This window comes from Rhinoderma darwinii, chromosome 10, assembly GCF_050947455.1.
Source record: "Rhinoderma darwinii isolate aRhiDar2 chromosome 10, aRhiDar2.hap1, whole genome shotgun sequence".
In the NCBI taxonomy this organism is placed as follows: Eukaryota; Metazoa; Chordata; class Amphibia; order Anura; family Rhinodermatidae; genus Rhinoderma; species Rhinoderma darwinii.
The window spans coordinates 96,584,366-96,599,921 of record NC_134696.1 but is presented as its reverse complement, the minus strand read 5'-3'; the positions used below and the strand labels follow the sequence as shown (position 1 = coordinate 96,599,921).

At 44.8% G+C, this 15,556-nt stretch overlaps 2 protein-coding genes across 2 annotated transcripts in view; both read left to right on the top strand.

Annotated features, from left to right (window-relative positions):
- Positions 1–357: 357 nt before the first annotated feature.
- LOC142662649 (uncharacterized) lies at positions 358–2,645 on the top strand. The gene is made up of 4 exons (XM_075840860.1): positions 358–530; positions 812–946; positions 1,038–1,353; positions 2,532–2,645. Exons 1-4 carry the CDS (start codon positions 358–360, stop codon positions 2,643–2,645), a joined length of 738 nt encoding a protein of 245 aa, XP_075696975.1.
- Positions 2,646–15,106: 12,461 nt separating this feature from the next.
- The window catches only part of KCNN4 (potassium calcium-activated channel subfamily N member 4), a 52,940-nt gene continuing 52,490 nt past the window's right edge, over positions 15,107–15,556 (top strand). Inside the window, exon 1 of the mRNA XM_075839017.1 lies at positions 15,107–15,397. Within this exon, the coding sequence (XP_075695132.1) occupies positions 15,107–15,397 (291 nt within the window). The remainder of the gene's footprint in view (positions 15,398–15,556) is intronic.

The following is a 15,556-nucleotide window of genomic DNA, read 5'->3' as shown; positions in this document are numbered from 1 at the left end:
AACAACCTGCAACCTCCAGGACCAGAAAAACCATATCGACAAGGACTGTCCCAAGGAGACCGCAGAGCATATGAAAACGGGAGAAGGTAAGAAGAAGGCCACTTATAGACAGAGTGTCCTGATCTTGATCTGGAGGTCCCAAAAATATCTTGAAGGGTTTTCACCACCAAAAACATTTATGGCATATCTACAGGATATGCCATAAATGTCTAATAGGTGGAGGTCCATCTTTTGCACTCCCACCTATCGAGAGAATTTGACACATCTTTACATTGAGCGTATTTTACAAGTTGCAGTATTAATTTTTTACTTTTCTCCCCAGATAAAACGGCTGCATACCCTTTTATACCGATAGAGATGAGGGACGAACTGCAGGCTGGTGTGGAATACATAAAAACTCTCGCCAGCAGATTCAAGAAACTTGATCCAGTCATGTTTGAGTTGTTTGGGATAAAACTGACAGAGATACTTTGTCAAAAATATACCGGGCACTGGTACCCAGAGAAGCCCATGAAAGGACAAGCCTACAGGTAACTCATTAGGTTGTCTTAATTACTGGATTTCAATGGATGTGTTAATAAAAATTCCCATATTGGTCCATTGGAATATCCAAAAAGTCCCATATTGGTCCATAGGAATATCCAGAAATTCCCATATTGGTCCATCAGAATATCCAAAAATTCCCATATTGGTCCATCGGAATATCCCAAAATTCCCATATTGGTCCTTCGGCATCTTCGATAAATTGTCGTATAGGTTCATTGGCATCTTATCTTTAATGGATCTAATGGCTGATTATTTTGCCTTTCAGATGTCTCAGGATCAATAGACATGACAGGGATGAGAGCATCTTGGAAGCCTGTGCCTACAGCGGCCTGAACTACCAGAAACTGGCCCTGCCCAAGGAGATGACCTTGTGGATTGACCCATATGAAGTCTCCTGCCGGTGAGTAGCTGTTCTTTTTATAACACTCAGTAGGGTTAATGGTTAATGATTTCCAGTACTGATAACATCTTATTGATCTATCTATGGACAGGTTGGGGGAGGAGAGTTATCCGTACACAGTGGCCAGCTTTGATCCAAGAACTGTTCGTGTTCCAGATGCTTCTTCTAGACCCCTAGACGAACAGCAAAAACAACTGCCCAGCTCCTGTTTTGGCGATCGCTCCACACCCCCTCCAGAAGAAGAGAGTTCTGTAAGCAGCGCCTCACTCCCATCATCCCCAAGTAATGGTGAAGACAGTGACAGCGGGATAGATGCCAACTCCAATGGAACTACTACCCCTCCAATGTACAGTAGCTCAACAGAGGAGCAAATCTGGGGGAACCCAGCTGTGCAATCGGCAAATCAGGTAAGAAATTGTGGCCAATTTCCACAACGAAGCATTTACACTTGGGGATAGAACAATGACACACTGACACTTGGGGGATAGAACAATAGCACACTGACACTTGGGGGATAGAACAATGACACACTGACACTTGGGTCTCTAGAACAAGAACACACTGACATATGGGGCTCAAGAACAATGACACAATGACACTTAGAGCTCTAGAACAATTACTGGGACTCCAGAAGAAAGTTACACTGACACTTGGGGCTCTAGGACAATGACACACTAGAAGTAGGGATCTAAAAAAAAGGACGCACTGACACTTGGAGCTCTAGAACAATGACACACTGGCACCTGGGGCTCAAGATTATGGGCACACGGACAATTGGGACTCTAGAACAACACCACACTAATACTTGAGACTCTACATCAATAATACAATGACACTTGAGGCTCTAGAACAATGACACACTGGCATTTGGAGCGCCACAAAACGGACACACTTATACAATGACACTTAGGGCTCAAGAACAATGATACAATGACAATTGGGGCTCTAGAACAATGCCACACTGGCATATGGGACTTCAGAACATGGCCACACTGACACTTGGGGCTCTAGAACAATGACACACTGACATTTGGGGCTCTAGAACAATGACACACTGGCACTTGGGATCCAGAATAATGACATGCTGACACTTGGGATCCAGAATAATAACACACTGACACTTGAAGCTCAAGAACAATGACACATTGGCTCCTGGGGCTCTAGAACATGGGCACACTGATACTTGGGACTCTAGAACAAGGTCAAACTGACACTTGGGACTCTAGAACAAGGACACACTGGCATTTGAGCTCCACAAAAGGGACACACTTATACAATGACACTTAGGGCTCAAGAACAATGATACAATGACAATTGGGGCTCTAGAACAATGCCACACTGGGACTTCAGAACATGGTCACACTGACACTTGGGGCTCTAGAACAATGACACACTGACACTTGAGGCTCTAGAACAATGACACAATGACACTTAAGGCTCTAGAACAATGACACACTGACACTTGAGGCTCTAGAACAATGACACACTGACACTTGGGGCTCTAGAACAATGAGACACTGACACTTGAGGCTCTAGAACAATGACTTTATTTTATATTAACGTTCCGCTTTCTTGTTCTTTTCAGGCTTCTACAACAGTGTTTAGAACCGCGTCCCCGCTCTGGATCCCTGCCTGGAGGGCTCCCCAGTTCTATCATCATGGCCTCAATGCAGACCCCCAGCAATTTTACTGGCTGTAGGATACCATGGATGGTGCCTGGGACCGTAGACAGTAGGGGGCGGGGCTTGTATACTATATACAGTAGTTGTGTTACATTGTACAATATTTATTTTTTTTAGAAACAGAGAAAATTTAAATCTTGATATTGCAATAAAGATTTTGGTAATTCACCTTCAGTGTGATTATTTATATGTAAGGAATTCATTAAAGGGGAACCCTACCAAAACAGAAAGGTTCCCATATAACGTACAGATGGACCGTACCCGCTCATGAACCCACAGATCCCCACAACACCCACTTCTATGGGGGACCTCAGACCCAATGACCTACTGTTTAGATCTTCCCTATTTTTTATATTCTACTATTCCACTCTTCACCAATCAGCCTGGCCTCAGGCCCATTTACAGCAGCACAAAGTATTTCAGGAAATTCAGGTGCTCATTTCTCAGGTAGGACTACATCTCCCATCTAGTTACTGGGGGAGGGGAATTAAAGGGATTGTCTGTCTACTTCTAAATGCCTACTGGGCTCATGGAGTAGATTCCTTGATCGGGACCCCCCTCTGTTATTAGGTGGGATTGGGGGCTGTTGGTGTTTATTAAAGTCCAAGGACCCATCATAATTCTTCCAAACACGACTACCCCTTTAAATAGTAAAGATAGAGCAATTGTGTCACCCATAGAGGGGAATAATAAGCACTGCTCGGCCTCTGGGGGGCGACTCTACCACTTTTTTGCTACTTTTTATCCAATTCGCTCAATGACTCTTCTTTCCATAGAAATTCCAGCAGATAATAGATACAATAGTCACTGGATAAGCGGCGTAATAAAAGGGTAGAGATAAGCGGCAGAGGTTTTTTTTTTTACCGTTTCTTTGGAAGAATATAATGTAACAAGAGACATATTTACTTGCCATAATAAGACGTGAGAAAACTGCTGTAAAGATAGCGATGGGCACAAACACAGAGTGAAAGAATGATGAACGTCATCCAAGTGTCATAATAAACCGTCAATTATAACCGATATCAAAGCCTTGCAAAACTATAGACGCCTCAAGTGTTTGGGTGGCAGAAAGTCAAGTTTAGGCCAAAGTCAGTGACACGGAAATTATTATCGGAGATGGAGTCAGTCAACGGTTCATTGTTTTAGGACGTAATGTCCACAGTACAGATAACACCTCAAACACAGGGGGAGTCTTGTTCTATCCAGGAGACAGTTTTCCACACCCTGACTGACATACATACCTGCATCACCCTCTGATTCCAGCCTACTGGTCTTGTCTGTGTGTCAGTCTTCACTGCAGTTCTGGCATTCCATTCATAGACTAGGAAAAACAGTGTTATAGGCTCCACCTACTAATGGCTATCAATACCATAGGCTGGCCCCTCTGATCCTTCTCTCCTACTGCCATGTCTGTTGAAGTGTCAGTGTTCACTGCGGTACTGGCATTCTATTCATGGATCAGGTAAATAGTGTTATAAGCTCCACTCACTAATGACTATCATTCCATAGGGTTGGTCCCTCCCATGCTTCTTTTGTACTGCACTGCCTGTTGAAGTGTCAGTGTTCACTGTGGTTCTGGCATTCTATTCATGGATCAGGATACAGAGTGTTATAGGCTCCACTCCGGAGTCTAATGCTCACCATTACCATAGGGCTCGTCTTCAGACCCTGACTGCCATATAGATCTGCATGATTTTGCAGAATTTCTACCTCCTGCTGATCCTTCTCTTCTACAGCTTTGTCTGTGTGTCAGTCTTCACTGCAGTTTTGGCATTCTATTCATGGATAAATATTTTTTTTATGCAGCACTGCAATGAGTGTTGCATGTACGCTAATGGTCATCATTACCATAAGGGTAGTCACCCAGCTTTACACAGACCCTGACTGGCATATAGATCTGCATCCAACATGGCTGCAATTACAGCTCCAATACGAATTTCTCACCCAACTTTCCCAGAATTTAAATGGAACATCTGCCTAGTCATTCAGCTATATATGAGCAAGGGGGCGTTATTATAGCATAGCGGAGCAGATTTGCCATTCAGGAATCTGGGAAAGCTGGGTGGCTGTCCAATGGGAACTTTAATGGCGATCGTCAGCTTTGTCCTGTGATCTCATTGATTTTAGGGAGTCAAATTTTGACGTAAGACCCAGAATTGATGCAGTGATGGCTCAGTGTTAGCGCGCTGGGCACCTGCCCAGTGACACGCAGGATGTGGGCGCGCTCATCCTCTTGTAAACAAAGACGTCGATACATCAGGTAAGTAAATGAATAGCTGGTATTGATCGTCAGCTCCCGGGAGTGACTAATTGGCACTTATAAGTTTAGGTGCCCGGCTATGAATAAGTCCTTTGTTGGCGCAGGTCCCTGCCACCATAAACGTGGTAAGATAACAGCGCCGCCGGTGCTGGCAGCGCTACGTGTGAATGTTGTTTTTTTATTATATCACTTCTGCGCCAAAACAAGTAGATGATGGAAATTTACCATTATTTGTAACCGTCACACGACACTTGGAAATTAAAGAGCGTTTGCCCCAAACCCAAACCCAATATGCCCGACATTACACCCTCCATATAAACGCGCAGCGCCTGTCTGTAGCTGCGGCCCCTCAGATCACAATTTTTGGGTCCTAATTGCGAAATATAATGAATGAATTCTGCAGCAGTGAAAAACTATGGCAGGATGGCATTGATATTGGGGTACTGTGGCTAGCTGGCACTATTGTGGGGGGCATTGCAGCTGGCACGCACGTGTATAGAGGTTCTGTGACTGGCACAGGTGGGCAATATAGTTATTGGATGGCAGTTGTATGGCGGCGCTGTGGCTGGTATTGGGGTGTCAGCAATGTAGTTAGCATTTTTATGGTGAGTCAATACAGTTTTTGGCACTCTTATGGGGGCACTGTGGTTGGCAATCTTAGTACTTTCTGTTGCTGGTACTGTTATATTGCCATTGTGTTTGGTGCTGTAATGGTAAAACTGGGACAGTGTGGATGTATGTCACACTTATGCAGGTACTGTGGCTAGCTCTGTTATGGGGTATTGGTGATGGCTAGTGCGCGCATGGGGTGTGTTGCTGTTAAATGTATGGCAGCTCTGCGGTTGCTATTGTTATGGTGACTCTGGGGCTGGCACCGCTTTAGGGCACTGTGGTTGGATGGTGCATGTAGTGGGCACTGTTTCTGCTACTGTTATGGGGAAACAAGCACTTTTAGGGAGCATTGTGATTGGTTAGCGCTTGTGTGGGCTTGCTGTGGCTAGTACTATTATGTTATGTCTGTGGTTGGTATACTTATGGTGACACTGTGGCAGGAACGGTTATAGGGCACTGTGGCTAGTCTTATTATGGCAATTGTGGTTGATATTGTTATGGGGACCCTGTGGCAGGAACAGTTATAGGGCACTGGGGAAGGCTAATACTGAGGAATTGTGCCTGGCTCACACCTGTAGGGGGCACTGTTCATTGGACGGTCACTATTTAGAACTAGATGGCACTTTTATTGAGGTTGTGTGGCAGGCTGACACTGTTAGGGGGCACTGTCCTGGCACTTGAGGAGGTGGTTATTGCTGATACTGTTATGTGGTTAGTACCTTGGTGATGCTATAGCTGACATTGTGGATGGCACTGTTATAGACCTCTGTATGGTACTGTTATGGGGCACTGTAGCTGGCTAGTACTGTTAGGGGGGCATTATCCTGGCTGCCAATTGTAGCCATGGTTTTTAATGGTATTGCTATGCCAGCACTGTTGTTGGCACGGTTATGGTGATACTATAGATGACACTATTACAGTGACCACTGTATGATACTGTTATGGGGCACTGTAGATGGCTACTACTGTAAAGGGGCATTGTACTGGCTGGCACTTGTAGTTTCGGCTATTACAGGTATTGCTTATATGAGCACTGTTTTCGGCACTGCTATGGTGATACTGTAGCTGGCACTATTATGGTGACATTGTGGGGGCACTCTGGCTGGCACAGACAATCTAAAAAAGAAGCATATAAATAAATGTATATAATACCTGTCCCCCTCCTGCACGCGCGTTGTGTATATACATTAATTACATCATGGGTAATATCTATATGTCAGACATGAATAATGAACAGACTGGAAAGAATCTCTCCAAATATGGGGGCACTTAGGGCGGGTTCACACATAGCGGAATTTCACTTAAATTCCGCTGCGGACACTCCGCAGCGTTAATCCGCAGCGGAGCCGTTTCTCCATTGACTTTCACTTTAATTTAGCAGTGTTCGTTTACACGATGCGTACAATTCCGCTGCGGAGCGTAGGCTGCGGAGCGGAATTTGGTGTCCGCAGCATGCTCTGTCTGTTGCGGAGCAGTGGCGGACTGGTTGCGGACTCATGGCGGAATTTCTCCATTGACTTCAATGGAGAGTCAAAATTCCGCAATGAAGTCCGCAGATCTTATGTGTGCTGCGGAGCGTATTGTTTTTACTACCATGACATTTCTTCATTCTGGCTGGACCTATGTATTTCTAGGTCTACAGCCAGACTGAGGAAGTCAATGGGGCTCCCGTAATGACGGGAGCGTTGCTAGGAGACGTCTGTAAATAGTCACTGTCCAGGGTGCTGAAAGAGTTACGCGATCGGCAGTAACTGTTTCTGCACCCGGGACAGTGACTACCGATCACAATATACATGTATCTGTAAAAAAAAATATAAGTTCATACTTACCGAGAACTCCCTGCGTCTGTCTACAGTCCGGCCTCCCAGGATGACGCTTCAGTGTAAGTGACGGCTGCAGCCAATCACAGGCCAAGCACAGGCTGCAGCGGTCACATGGACTGGAGCGTCATCCAGGGAGGTCGGGCCGGATGCCGAAAGAGGGACGCGTCACCAAGACAACGGGCGGTAAGTATGAAATTCTTTGACTTTCACTAGGGAAAGTGCTGTCCCTTCTCTCTATCCTGCACTGAATAGGGAGAAGAGAAGCACTTTTCCTGCAGTCCGCAGCGGCCAGTCCGCATCAATTTTCTGCACATTTTGTGCAGATCCGCTGCAGAATCTGCAACGCAGATTCTGTGCGGCATTGATGCGGACAGTTGCGGAGGAATTCCGCCATGTGTGGTCATGCCCTTAGTGTTGTTGTCTTTTACTTTTTTTTGTTATTTTTTGGGCTTTTGAGCCGTTACCAACGCTTGGACAATTAAAACACCATTTCTACCTAAAAATATCTTGGTCGACATTATGGAAGGACGACGCTAACCCCACAACGGCCATTAGTCTTTCCTATTGAACTAATTATACGTCGCACGTTACGCTCCACAGCACAGATGTGGCGGCCAAAGTTCTCCTACAAAGTCACAGCGCATCCTGATGAGATCCATCGAGCCCGTGCCGCCCCATGCCAAAAATATTATTTCTTGTTACTCCAATGTCTGTATGTTCACGGCATATTGTGCTGCACGCAACGCTTTACTTCTATTTAAAGGGCCAGCGTCTAATTAATTGTGCAATGAACCGGCTTTCATGCCAACTTCAGCCTCACATAAAACAGTTTTCTCGGCTCACATACGATTTCTAAGAATAATTCAGTGACTCAGAAAGTGATGTGATTGATTTAATTTCCTTCCTCGGAAACTTCTCTGGCTGTGTGGGCAGTTAATGAAATTATGAGAGTTTAGAAAAGTTCTTCTATACCGAGCAATTATAGAAATCATCTCCAGCCGGACTAAAGAGCCTAAGTTCACATGCGCCATTTTTGTCTGCGTTCCAGACGGCGCCATTGTTTAATGCGGACACATGTGTGATGGCCCCTTTAAGAGAAGGGGCCCTGCCCTGGTTGGTACCATCCCCTTTTGCTTCTGGGTGGAGACAACCTGTTCCTGAGGAACTGCATTATTACAAACACGGGGGTGCAGAATTGGCCATGGGGTTATGGATAAGGGGTCGAGGGGGCAACAGACACCATGCCCTTCTGTCCCGGTGTCAAAGCCCGGTACCATAATGGGGGCCCATTTTATGTTTTTTGCTATGAGTTCCCCTTTTTTCTATGTATGCCATTTCATATAGTGCTACTATTCTCTTATAGAGGATTCCACGGGCCCCCAGGAGCAGGGGCCAGGCGTCAGCTGCTACTTCCGCACCCCCTTTGGCTATGCTACAGACTTTGTATGGGCAAAAAAGTTAAAGGAGTCCGTCACCGTTCACTCAAAAACTTTACAGTTGGAAGTGGTGAGGAGAAGCGTCACAGTTGCCGCTTATCTCTAGAGGAACAAAGGGCCTAGTCGGGGATATGACTACAGAGATCGATATATGTGTCCAGTCCATCAACCCTATGGGCATAAAAAAATAAAATACCAAAGTAACCCTCACCCCTTCATTTTGTGTGTTCTGAGATGTGTATGTTCCTTTAAATCATGAAGTGCTTGCGGCAACCACTACCCTCTGACCATATCATCTGGCTTTCCCTGCGCTGCGGTTTTGCTGACGACCTGGAAGAAGAAAACAAAGAAGATTTAATTAAAAGGGTGTCACAATCGCTTCCTGCGCCTGCCCTAGGGGGACACTTGACATTTCTATCACCTGCCTACATCCTCCTGCTCAGTTCCTCCAAAAAATTACCCTGCGCTGTTTGTTTTCTTGAGCCTTACAAATGAGCTAATGCTCCTCTTTTAATCTACCTGTCAGAAACTAGTAGGTAATTGATATGATATTATTATGGGAATGGCTCCCATCTGACTGATTGGACAGACATGGAATAGAAGTGACTGAAATCTCACTCTTATTTGTACATTTTTGACACATTTTTGAAACCTTCATGGGCAGACCTCTTACCCCCACCCACATTTATTTAGTTACCACCTTGTCAACTTTTAAGAAGGGATATCAGGGAGATTCCAAAAAGAATCGGGCAAAGACAATTCTCCCATTTCTACAGGACATGCCCCCTGACTATGACATTTAATTCACAAAAAGTGTATACCACCCCTATCATTACACCCCCCAATAGAATACCGAACCCAGACCCCCTAAACAAACTGGAATTTTTGGAACCCAATTTTATAGAATCTGACACACATAAACATAAAAGTTGGCACAAAACAACATATACCCGTCACGTCAATATTAAACACTTAAAGTGATATACACACAAATATTAAACACTTAAAGTGATATACACACATTTAAAGAGGCTCTGTCACCAGATTTTGCAACCCCTATCTGCTATTGCATGTGATCGGCGCTGCAATGTAGATTACAGTAACGTTTTTATTTTTAAAAAACGAGCATTTTTGGCCAAGTTATGACCATTTTTGTAGTTATGCAAATGAGGCTTGCAAAAGTCCAAGTGGGCGTGTTTAAAAGTAAAAGTCCAAGTGGGCGTGTATTATGTTCGTACATCGGGGCGTTTTTAATACTTTTACTAGCTGGGCGTTGTGTATAGAAGTATCATCCACTTCTCTTCACAACGCCCAGCTTCTGCCAGATCACGCTGTGACGTCACTCACAGGTCCTGCATCGTGTCAGACGAGCGAGGACACATCGGCACCAGAGGCTACAGTTGATTCTGCAGCAGCATCAGCGTTTGCAGGTAAGTAGCTACATCGACTTACCTGCAAACGCCGATGCTGCTGCAGAATCATCTGTAGCCTCTGGTGCCGATGTGTCCTCGCTCGACTGACACGATGCAGGACCTGTGAGTGACGACACAGCGTGATCTCTCGAGAACACGCTGTGTCTGCACTGCCAGAAGCTGGGCGTTGTGAAGAGAAGTGGATGATACTTCTCATCAGAACGCCCAGCTAGTAAAAGTAGTAAAAACGCCCCGATGTACGCACATAATACACGCCCAGTTGGACTTTTACTGTAAACACGCCCACTTGTACTTTTGCAAGCCTCATTTGCATAACTACAAAAATGGTCATAACTTGGCCAAAAATGCTCGTTTTTTTAAAATAAAAACGTTACTGTAATCTACATTGCAGCGCCGATCTGCTGCAATAGCAGATAGGGGTTGCAAAATCTGGTGACAGAGCCTCTTTAAAGCCATACACACATAATTTTACGTAATGGGTGGGAACATGTAAGTTATCCCGCTGATGGCACTTTGACTGATGAGCGAGGTATTTCCATAGAATTTCAGTTTTGTAATATAGATATTCTTGTGTCAAAGTAAGGACATCTGACGAAAATGGTTCAAGGTGTGTATATATAATAATATTACTACATTTCTAAAAAAATAAAATCCCATAACTTAAAAGGGTTGTCCAGTCCCAAAAAATGTATGACCTATCGGTCGGGGTCCGGCTGCTCGTACGAGCCCTGCGGCCCATTCAAAACAGCTGATCGGCGGGGGGTGCCGGGAGTTAGACCCTGAGTGATCAGATATAGATGGCCTATTCTGAGAATATGTCATCAATTTTTTGGGACTAGACAACCCCTTTTAGTCTCTTTTACACGGGCTGATGAATGGGGGAACAGAACACTAGTTCCCGAGAATCGGCCGGTGTAAAAGGGTGCAGCGATCGTCTAACTTGTCGGATGATCTCATCTTTTTATGCTATAAATTAGGATCTGGCAATTTTGACACATCCCGGATCAACAATAAAAAATATCAATTGATATTTGACATTCTATAGGCACAGGTTTAGTCAGGCATGTCTGTGGACAGTGTGAGAAATAAGAGGGAGAGGGTCTCTTGCTGTGATTCAATAACAGGAGGAGATGAGAGAGGGAAGTATCCCAGGTGACAGAAATAGCATCCCCATGAGAGCTAATATGGCTGACAATGATAGCTGTCAGATAGCTACTTCCTGTCCAGAAACGGAAGACAAGAGAGGTCTACAGCACAGTCACTGTGCATACAGATTCAGGAGTATAGATACGTTTTTCTATTTGCTTAGAGACACTCTTTGAAGTAAATCTCCATATTTTGGAACCATGTAATTTTTAGGTCCAATATTCTGTGCTGATTCATTTCATAATATATCTTTATAGCGATTGGAGCTCTGTTTTTTTATACAGAGCTCCAAATTTTCGAGATAGAGTTAAATGACTGCAGCCGCCACTAGAGGGCGCTTACTACACATACATTGTTTATATATTGAGCTCAGTAATAACACAGCATACCAAAAGCTCATGAGCTCCCCCTGGTGGTGACTGCAGGCAGGAAGAATATTATGATATATCTCTATGGCTTTGCAGAGGATTTGGAGCTCTATGTCAGAAATCATGACCTTATATATACAGGGTGGGTGCTCATAGTCAATTAGGAACCAGATCATATAATAATTGCAAATCTATAGGTGAGTTCTAAAATGGGGACTCTTCTGAGACAGAGGAATTTAGGTATAAAGATGTGGGGGTACTTGGTAGGTATGCATTTAAAGGGACTCGGTCACTAGTTTATTATTCCCCATCTCCTAACTAATCTAATATCCGTTATGATGCTGATAACTACAGTGCAATTTTTTTTTTCAGAAACGTTTATTATTTGCAAAGTAATGAACATTTTTCTAAATATGCTAATTTGGCCATACTTGCCAAATGGGAGGTAACTTTTCACTCTGGGCGGTGTAATGTTTTCTGTATGACGCTGTCCAATTGTCATACAGCTTCTCCCCCTTCCCTGCCCAACAACACAGTGTGATCATATAGTATACACATTCCATTCCCGACTGTGTCTTTAACCAGTGATACCTTCAGTTGTTTCACAGCTAGAACATATAACATAGTGGCAATTGAAAGATTAGAATCTCATCTTTCATATGCCACCAGAACCGCTATTCTAGGTGGTCCACAGCCCGAGATATGGCTATTTGAACTGATCCCCCTTCCCTCCAGCCTCAGTCTCTCACACTGTATGAAGCAGCTTCATGCTGATTGGACAGCATCAGAGGCTGGGAGGAGCTCCACCTCAGGAGAATCACACCCACTTATCTAGTATAGCCTCATTTGCCTATTTAGAAAAAAGCTCATAACTTTTAAAATAATAAACTTTTTGGGACACAATTTTCACTATTATTATCATCAGTGTGACCTATCAGATGAGCTAGAGATAGGGTGAAACTAAACTAGTGATAGGTCATGTTGAAAATGAAACAATGTTACATGTAATTTACTGCTTTGCAGCTAGATGGCGCTGTGGACAATGTCATCTGTATTGGAACGCAAAGAAAAATGACTTTAGACCACCGAATCCGTGAAAAATCTGTGAAAAACAAAATTGTTGTCATCCCAATATTATCTGCACCGATTTTTAGAAATATTGTCTCGGCATCCCAAATTTCTTTTGCAATTTCAATAATGAAATTATTAAAAGCGAAAAACACAATACAGCCGACACCTATCAGAATCCAATGCCAACAGACAGTAAAATTCCTTTAATCCAGTATCAATAGGTTCAATAGTATCAGATGACCCTAGAAAAGTAGAGGAAGGCCTCATTTACACGAGCGTATTATACGCGCGTGCGACGCGCGTGCTTTTCACGCGTGTCGTACGCACCTATAATAGTCTATGGGGCTGTTTAGACGATGCGTGATTTTTGCGCTGCGTGAGTGCGTTGCGTAAAACTCACGACATGTTCTATATTCTTGCGTTTTTCACGCAACACGCACCCATTGACTTCAATGGGTGCGTGAAAACAACGCATGCCACACTGACGGTCCTGCGTTGCATGCGCGAAAATCACGCAAGAGCTGTCAAACTCCTGAATGTAAACAGAAAAGCACCACGTGCTTTTCTGGTTACAAACATCCAAACGGAGTGTCAAATTCGAGATGAGCGCACCGAACTTCACCGGGTTCGGCCAAACTCGTTTTGACCGAAACCGGTAAAAAATGTTCGGGTACGCGACGTCAGGAGACAGTCACTGTCCACGGTGCTGAAAGCGTTAAACTGGTTCAGCACCATGGACAGTGACTTCCGCTCCGAAAATCCATGAACCTGTAAAAAAAAAAAAAAGTTCTGACTTACCGATAACTCCGGTCCGACCTCCCGGGATGACAGTTAAGTCCAAGTGACAGCTGCAGCCAATCACAGGCCAAGCACAGGCTGCAGCCAATCACAGGCCAAGCACAGGCTGCAGCCAATCACAGGCTGCAGCGGTCTCATGGACTGCGGCGTCATCCTGGGAGGTGGGGCCGGATGACAAGAGTGGGACGCGTCACCAAGGCAACGGCCGGGAGCCCGGACTGGGGGAAGCAGGAAGTTCTTGGTAAGTATGAAAGTCTTTTTTTATTCACAGGTTGGTGTAGATTGTGTTCGGCATTCACTGTCGAGGGTGCTGAAAGAGTTACTGCCGATCAGTTAGCTCTTTCAGCACCTTGGACAGTGACGGGCGTCGACTAGCCTCATCTCTATGATGGCGGCTGCGCGAAAATCACGCAGCCGCGCATCATACACGGATGACACACGGAGCTGCCAAGTGCGTTTTGCGCGCGCAAAACGCAGCGTTTTTTGCGCGCGCAAAACGCACACGCTCGTGTAAATGAGGCCGAACTCTGCTTGTAAGGGTAGAGAATTTCCGAAAAGCCCAAAATACAATTTCTGTTCTTGTGAGATTCCACATTGTATTTTAGTTCTGTGCCGGATTATCAGATTTTCTGGATTATCAAATGCCGGATAAAAGGAATTTCAGTGTACAAACATACATTGTTCATCCATTTAACCCTTCTGCTTCCAGAATAGATCAATGAGATCAGCGACTGGCTCTCCAGATGTTGTGGTACTACAACTCTCAGTATGCCCTGGCAGCCAATGCCCGGCTGTCTTTACTAAATCATGGCACTCTTCCTTGCCAGCGGGCCCTATGTTATACAAACCGTACATTATAACTAACCATGACCGCGACATGGGGTATAAGATGACCCTGTCCTGCCGCAGAGCATTGGCACCTATAACAAGGGTTCAGTTTATAGCCCCAGTCCTGGCAGCCGGTGCCACCACCTCCAGCACCGGAGACAGCAACTCCCATCATTTATTACGTCCTATTACCTGTAATACTAAACTTCTCCTCGCCAAATAATAATCCCCAATCAAAACTATTGGAAGTTTTTTTTTTTTTGTATGTGACGCCTCCTCCCCTCCCACCCCCTGCAGCTAAACAAATAAGATATATTACAGGGCGAAACGCATCAGACAGAGGGAGATAAAGCCGGAGGAAGGTAGAGCGAGACCAAAGAGATCCGAGGGGGTCAATACTTAAAAGTTAAAAGACTTGAGGAAACTTGAAGAATTAGTAAGATTCAGGAGGTTAGAGCAGAAAAGATCCCAAATTTTTTATATTTTTTTTACAAAAATTTCCAAAATTTCAAAATTAATCAAAAAGGAAAATAAATTTTTGGAAAAGACGAAGTCAAGAGGAGGCAGGTAAGAAGTGGTCGGAGTGAAGGAGTCGACTTTCCCCTCCCTGTTGCCAAGCGAGAACACAGGAAACTGTGGTTTCCTTAGCTGTGTCTGGTAGCCGGACTGGGCCGGGGCTCAGGAGTCGCTGCCAAAGCAGCACATGGGAAGAAACGGCTGGCCTCTGTTTACAACATGCCTTCCTGCATCCCGAGGGAAATCAGCCCGCGGCGACATGCAGACCAAGGAGCTCGCCGAGATCTCCATCCTCACCTCCAAACCCAAAGTAGACATCCTACGAGAACCCCCATCGGAGAACTTGAGAAAGTTGAAGAAGAGGAAAGTTCTGGTGGAGCAGAAGAAGAGGTTGTCCGCCTGGATTCTGTTTTTGGCCCTCCTGGGCATCGTGCTGATGGTCATACACACCGAACTGCTCAGCTTTGCCAACTGCCAGGTACGTGCGACCTACTGTGTGTTCTCCTTGGAGCTGCAATACCAGACACAACCTGTGGACAGGTGTGGCGCTGTTTCTGGAAGTTTTTTTTTTAATCCTGACTAGAGAACGGGATTTTGTTTTTTTTAACCTGAACCGGGTCATTTGGAGCCACTATAG